This window comes from Coffea arabica, chromosome 8c (genome assembly GCF_036785885.1).
Source record: "Coffea arabica cultivar ET-39 chromosome 8c, Coffea Arabica ET-39 HiFi, whole genome shotgun sequence".
In the NCBI taxonomy this organism is placed as follows: domain Eukaryota; kingdom Viridiplantae; phylum Streptophyta; class Magnoliopsida; order Gentianales; family Rubiaceae; genus Coffea; species Coffea arabica.
In genome coordinates this window covers 31,368,810-31,376,235 of record NC_092325.1, presented here as the reverse complement: position 1 = coordinate 31,376,235, position 7,426 = coordinate 31,368,810, and the positions used below count along the sequence as shown (strand labels likewise).

At 33.9% G+C, this 7,426-nt stretch overlaps 1 protein-coding gene across 1 annotated transcript; it reads left to right on the top strand.

Moving 5' to 3' along the window:
• The first annotated feature begins 1,535 nt into the window (after positions 1-1,535).
• On the top strand, positions 1,536-4,954 carry LOC113705951 (uncharacterized). The gene is made up of 6 exons (XM_072062765.1): positions 1,536-2,888; positions 3,048-3,182; positions 3,361-3,635; positions 3,736-4,044; positions 4,128-4,227; positions 4,322-4,954. Exons 1-6 carry the CDS (start codon positions 1,536-1,538, stop codon positions 4,952-4,954), a joined length of 2,805 nt encoding a protein of 934 aa, XP_071918866.1.
• The last annotated feature ends 2,472 nt before the right edge of the window (positions 4,955-7,426 follow it).

Below are 7,426 nucleotides of genomic sequence, written 5' to 3'. Positions count from 1 at the left end.
TCTCCGACTAAGACCCTATTGAGTCATGTGTTTAATTCTTTCTAATTGATCAAACATTCTCAAGTAGCACTACAACAAAAATGACCTTTCCTAACATGCCTATAAGGACACTTGTTGGTTTGTGTCATTATAGTAAACATATCATGACACTTATTAATAAATTCAATAATATGTATTATAATTTTTTTATTTTATCATGATGTACAAATAATAATGTGCCTTTAGGTAACTTATGATGACACTCTGGAAAATGTGAGATGAACCAAAAAAAATCGAAAAAACACAGAAAACGACATCGTTTTAGTTTGGGTCCAAAACACTTGCTGAAGTACTGTGAAGTTTCATTTTGCCGGCAAAAGGACTTGGTGAAAATTTTCTTCTTCTCATCTCTCTCACCTCTCAGCATACAAGCTATCTCGGCCAGTCCAGAATGTTGGTAGCAATCGAAGCTATCTCCGCAAACAACCATCTTCATCTTTTCTAACCTCAACTTTAAATCCCTCGGCTAAGACATTTGGAAGGGCAGGCAGGGAGTAAAAGCTGAAGAACGGAGCTCTACATTGGGAAAGCGGGAAGATACTTTAGGTGCGCATATCTTGTTCCAAAATTGAAGTGGTAAACATAATGAAGCTGTTGCCCATAACCTGTTTGATAAAATGTCAATTCCCCCCTATTTTTCATTTTTTTTCTGTGAATCTCTTTTAATGTTAATCTATGAAACATAGTTGTAATTGAAGCTCTGTTTAGGCTATGAATAGAAATCGACTTGGAAGCTCTTTGATGAAGATCAAAATAGCAATGGGGTGACTGGAATGACCTTTTTGCAAGACGAGTGCAAAAGTTTAAGAAATAGGTTGATGAAAATTAATATTTAAGGACCTAATTAATGGACTTCTTGTTGAACTGCACATTGGTCATGTGTTGGTTATGCATCCGTGACAGATAGGTTCAGATTGTTGTTGAGCAAGATTATTGAATAGACAAACAAATATTATGTCGTTATTGAGATGGGTGAGATCGAATGGTGTACCATTTGATTATGTAGGTGTGATTGACTCGAACTTCCACCCCTCCCAGTTTAGGATGACATAGCACTCTTACGGGTTCTGTTTTTTTTTTTCCTCAATTTAGTCCTGTTTCTAGATCAATTAGCTGAATAGTCATAGCAACTTAAAAGAATCCTTGGACCAAAAAAAGATTATGAGTATAAAATAAAAAGCTAGATAGATTCTCTTCTTTCTTTCACATTTCACTGTCTCTCTGTGGTGAATGCTTTTTCTTCATAAATATGTACTGACGGTCTAATCGTGTCATAAACCTATGCCTTTTCTAAGTACTAATGTGTAGTTGTTGTTTTCATGCTCTTGGAAGCTTGTTGGAGGACATTTATTTATATTAAAAGTATGGATAAAAATTGGATGGATTTTCTAAGAACAAGTGAAAAGTATGAGGCAGGACTTCAAATGTTTCTAAACGTTGCATTTTCTAGATCAAGTTGTGACGGATTGATTTTGTATCCTTGCAAAGATTGCGGCATGGGTGTTTGTGTGACTAAAATGGAAGCATATGATCATTTGAAAGTGGTAGGCTTTATCAAGGGTTATAATAATTGGATAGCACGTGGAGAACTTTCAAACTACTATGAAGCCACATCTAATTCTGAAAATACATCAATTGGGGTTTCAAATGGGACTAATGACATGCAAGACTTGGTCCATGATGTATTTGAGATACCACATGGAACAAATGAATTGAATAGAGAAGGGGACTTTCCTGTTTCAGAGGCTGAAAAATTTTACAAATTGATTGATGATTCTCAACAGGATTTGTACAGTAGTTGCAAAAATTTCTCGAAGTTGTCTTTCATTATTCGTTTGCTTCACCTAAAATGCCTTGGTAAGATGAGTAACAAGATTTTTAATATGCTTGTTGAGCTGTTGAGAGAAGTATTTCCGGAGGCCATGACTAATTTGCCTTCTTCTTACTATGAGGCTGAGAAATTGATGAATACATTGGGGCAGGGTAATGAAAAGATTGATGCATGTCCTAATGATTGTTCTCTTTATTGGGGCAGTGCTGAAAAAAGAACTTCATGCGAAATATGTAACGAGCTTAGGTGGGTTGCTTCAGAAAATAATCCAACTGGTGAAAAAAGAAAAATCCCTCAAAAAGTAATGTGGCATTTTCCTTTAAAAGTTAGATTACAAAGACTATTTATGTCTTCTAAAATTGCATCTCAAATGAGATGGCATGAGGAAAAACGTACAAAAGATGGTTGTATGAGACATCCAGTTGATTCTCTAGCTTGGCAAACTTTTGACCATCTACATCCAGAATTTGCTAAGGATTGTCGAAATGTTAGATTGGGGTTGGCATCTGATGGGTTTAATCCATTCAACAACATGAGTTCTACACACAGTACTTGGCCTGTGGTTTTAATACCATATAACTTACCTCCGTGGATGTGTATGAAGCAACCGTACTTCATGTTGTCCTTGTTAATACCCGGACCATCCTCTCCTGGGAATAATATTGATGTTTATCTACAGCCTCTAGTTAAAGAATTGACCGAATTGTGGGATTTTGGCATTCAAATTTATGATGCATCCCAAAAAGAAAATTTTCATTTGCATGCAGCTCTGTTGTGGACCATTAGTGATTTTCCTGGATATGCAATGTTATCTGGGTGGAGCACTAAAGGTGAATATGCTTGTCCTGTTTGTCACAAGTTCACTCATGCTCGACGGTTGACTCATAGTTTCAAGCATTGCTATATGGGTCATCGTAGATTTTTAGATAGTAAGCATAAATTTAGAAAGCAAGCCCAATTGTTTGATGGCACCGAAGAATATGGAAAGCGACCACTTTTACAAACTGGGGATATGATTGTGAGTGAATTGGGAGACTTGCAAATTAAATTTGGAAAACTTGTGAAAGGTAATCCGAAATTGCCTTTTAATTGGAAAAAAAGGAGTATTTTCTTTGACTTGCCATATTGAAAAGATAACGTCTTAAGACATAATCTTGACTTCATGCACATTGAGAAGAATGTTTGTGAAAATATTTGGGGGACATTGCTGGATATTGAGGATAAAGCAAAGGACCATTATAATTCCCACCGTGATTTGAGAGAAATGGGAATAAGAAAAGAGCTGCATCCCATTGAGACAGAACCTGGAAAGGTTTACTTACCTCCATCTTCCTTTGCAATGGATAAAAAACAAAAAACTATGTTTTGCAATGTGCTAAAAAAAAGTGAAAGTTCCAGATGATTATGCAGCTAACGTCTCAAGATGCGTTCGAGTAAAGCCACCAAGAATTTCGGAGCTTAAAAGTCATGATAATCATATCCTAATGCAGCAATTGATGCCCATAGCTTTGAGAAAGACTTTGCCAAAATCAGTGCGCTATCCTTTGATTCGATTGAGTAGATACTTCAGGCAGCTTTGTTCTAAAGTTATTTGTCCTCGAGATGTGGTTCGTTTGAAAAGTGAAATTGCCGTTATACTCTGCGATCTTGAGAAATGCTTTCCACCAACATTCTTCGATATCATGGTGCATTTAACTATTCATTTGGCAATTGAAGTGAAATTAGGTGGTCCAGTGTATTATCGTTGGATGTATCCTGTAGAGAGGTACAGCTTGTAATTCTAATTATGCCTTAAATGTTTATTACTTTTTTTCTTTCTTTGATTTGTGGAACTAAACAGGGAGTTTGGAATGATGATACTTTAGGTACCTAGGAACATTAAAATCTTATGTTCGAAATAAAAGTAGGCCTGAAGGTTCGATTGCTCAAGGCTACTTGGCAGAAGAATGCATAAACTTTTGCTCGTTGTATCTTGCGGACTATGTTGAGACAAAATTCAATCGTCCAAGCAGAAATGAAGAAGTACATAAGGAAATTGAAGAGGGTTTAGATATATTCTCTGAATCAGGACATCCTTTGGGGAGGGGCAAGCCAACAGTCTTTGATGCTCATATCTTGAGTACAGCACATCGGTATATTTTATTTAACTGTGATGCTGTCACACCTTACATAGAGTAAGTTCAACTACAACTTGATGCATTAAAATTTTATTGTAGAATTCAATGTATGATTACAATTTTGACTCATGTACTTCTAGGCAGCATCGTAGATTGATAGAAGAAGGGCATCCTCAAGTTCCACAGCATCTAAAAGAGCGCTTGCACAGCGAAAATTTTGCTTGTTGGTTTGCTGAACATGTAAGTAAAATTCTGAATATTAAGTACAATTTGAATTGTAGGATTTCAAATATAGTTTCATCATCTTTTTTTTTTTTTTTTAGAAATTGACAAGTTAGAACTTTCTCAAAATGTTTCGGTGTTGAGAGACTTGAGGTTCCTTGCTAAAGGTCCAAATGTTGTTGGAATCCAACATGACAAGTACGTTGTTAATGGATTTCGGTTTCACACCAACGAAGTTGAGAAGAAAAGAAAAACGCAGAATAGTGGTGTTACAGTCAATGCAACAACATCCAGTTTTGCAAGTATAAGGGATCAAAATCCAGTTTTGAGTGAACTAGTTTACTTCGGCGTCTTGAAAAATGTTGTTGAATTAATTTATGGAGGTCGTCGGGTGGTGTTATTCGAATGTGATTGGATATCAAATGGTTCGAGAATGAAACAAGATGCTGATGGGTTTACTGTAGTCAATTTTGCAAATGTGAGACCTCATGTTGAGCCATTTATACCCGCTTCACAAGCATCACAGGTTTTTTATGTGGAAGATCCAACTGATAAGGATTGGCAAGTTGTTATCTCTACCACTGCAAGAGATGGATATAACATGGGCACAACCATGGATGTTGAGACATATTTGCAAAGTGATGTTGGCAATCCTGTTGTTGAGAATGAAAATGAGGAAATTAGTTGGGTTCGTGAGGATGGACTTGGGATTGAAGTTGATTTGTCCCAATATAAACTGATTTAGTATCTTTTATAGTTGCTAAGCTTGTTGGCCCTATTAATTGTTATATGTTTCAATTGCTAAGGCTCTACTACTGGCTGCAATTACTTGTCTACATTTTGTTGGTCTGAAATTACTTAAAGCTTGTGAGTTTTGATTCGTTTGATTATTGTATACAACAACTAAATTTGAAGGGACAAATATGGTTTCAAATTTGCGGAATTGTAGATCATGGTGTTTATTCAAGCACCTGCCCGTACACCATACATGGTCTCAATTGAAATGTTCTGTGCAATCTGTAAATGCCTTTGTGTTATGGGAAATTGCTATCCATCAAATTCACTTTCAAGTTTGATTATGATTCGTTAAATGTTTTAACAAAATTGTTATTATTATTTTTAACAATTACAATAATCATTTCTTTGTTTTGTTTTTTAAACTTTTGAGTGTAAGATATAATGCAATTTTTGCAAATCAATTCAGACCAAACATAAAACAATCCATTACTAATTTTAAGAGCCCAATGGGCTGGATAAATACTGGTCATTATTTTATAAGCAATTCCATTAATTGTAAGTTGTAATATTAATGTAGTGAATCATTGTATTATGGCCAATTTTTGATTTCCAATCACCCCTCTCTAATTTTTGATCAATAGAAATAATTTGAAACTTTAATCGATAAATTTCTTAAATAATTTTTTAATACAATGGAAAAATTATTTTTTTAAAAAATAACAATTCAAAAAGTGAAATTCTCTAAATTTCCGGTCGAATTGATGTTTGATCGAATTTAATCGATTTAGTCGAAATTTTGGATTAACCATTAAAGTGACTGGAGACACGATCGAATCGGTCAAGCACGATCGAATCGATCAAACTGATCATACTGATCAAACGTTGTTATTGCATATTCTGTATATATACTCCATAACTAATCTTTGATTGAAGGTTGTTCAGTTTAATTGAATTTTTGGATTAACCATTGAACAAGACTGGTGGAGACACAATCGAACCATTCGAATCGACCGAACCGATCATTTCGAACTTGGATTGTTATTGCATATATGTCCACTCCATAACTGATCTTTGGGAGAGTTTAATCGGTTTTGTCGAAATTTTGGATTGACCATCAAACTTTCCACTAATCTAACATTTATTAGTGGAAAGTTCAAATTTAAGATCTTGTAAGTGTTTAATAGCTTCTAATTAACACAAAGTTGAACAACAATTGCTTTGGAATTGAAAACATTGAATATTCTAAGTGTTTAATTGCTTCTAATTAACGCAAAGTTACACGGCAATTGCTTTGGAATTGAAATCATTGAATATTCTAAGTGTTTAATATAAAATTTATTATATAATATATAATTTATAATATAATATTATATTATATAAATTATATATAATATTATATAGTATAAATTTTATATTACATGTATAAAAAATATATTTATATATTAAAAACGAATTTGAAATCAAAATCGGAATTCGAATTCCGAATTCGAATTGTGAATTCGAAATCGGAAATTCTGATTTGAAAAACTCCATTACCGAATTCGAACCAAATTCGAAATATATGAATTCGGAAAACCCAAATTCGATTTCGATTTCCGATTTACTGATTTCGAAAATTTCGAATTTGGTCGGTAAATCGGAATTTTTCGATTTTGCACACCTCTAATTTAATTGCTTCTAATTAACACAAAGTTGAACGGCAATTGCTTTGGAATTGAAAGCATTGAATATTCTAAGTGTTTAATTGCTTCTAATTAACGCAAAGTTACACGGCAATTGCAGTGAAATGTTCAATTTTAAGATCTTCTAAGTGTTTAATAGCTTATAATAAACACAAAGTTGAATGGCAATTGCTTTGGAATTGAAAATATTGAATATATATATGTTCAATCAATTCTAATCCTAACGTTTATCAGTGGAAAGTTCATGTATTCACAAGTTCATTTTTATGTTCCTTAAACTAATTCGATCCTTCTAACGGCTTGTTAGACTACAAGCCGTACATAATTGCTAGTAGCATAAAATAAATTGGGTACCGAAAACATTTTGATTAAATTCATATTTTTTGTTAGCTTCACAAAATTTTTAAGTTAAGATATTTTTAGTTGTTATACTATATTGTGTACGTATAGCTTTAACAAAATTTTTACTTATTATATAGCTTTAACAAAATTTTTAGTTGTTATTTTTGTAGTTGTTATATTATATTGTATATAGCTGTAACAACATTTTTAGTTGTTATGTAGCTTTAACAAAATTTTGCCCAAACACACAAAAATTAGCGCGGCAAATTGAAAAATTCAAGTGGCTTGACTAATTTACTTTGGCGTCATTAGTACCGCCTTTATTTCAGACATCTTCTCCCTCTCTCGTTGTCCTATCCCTTTGCCCTCTCTCTCTGTTTCAAGCTTGCACCACCAATTTGGATAAACCCGTCCATGAACTCGAACCCATTTGGGTAACTTTGTTGAGCTCGCAC

Excerpts from the sequence above, each read along its gene's own strand:
- LOC113705951 (XM_072062765.1), top strand. The coding sequence starts at position 1,536 with ATGGGTGTTTGTGTGACTAAAATGGAAGCATATGATCATTTGAAAGTG. Across the intron at positions 3,183-3,360 it reads TTGAGACAGAACCTGGAAAG|CAATTGATGCCCATAGCTTT; the intron begins GTTTACTTACCT and ends ATCCTAATGCAG. Across the intron at positions 4,045-4,127 it reads GCTGTCACACCTTACATAGA|GCAGCATCGTAGATTGATAG; the intron begins GTAAGTTCAACT and ends ATGTACTTCTAG.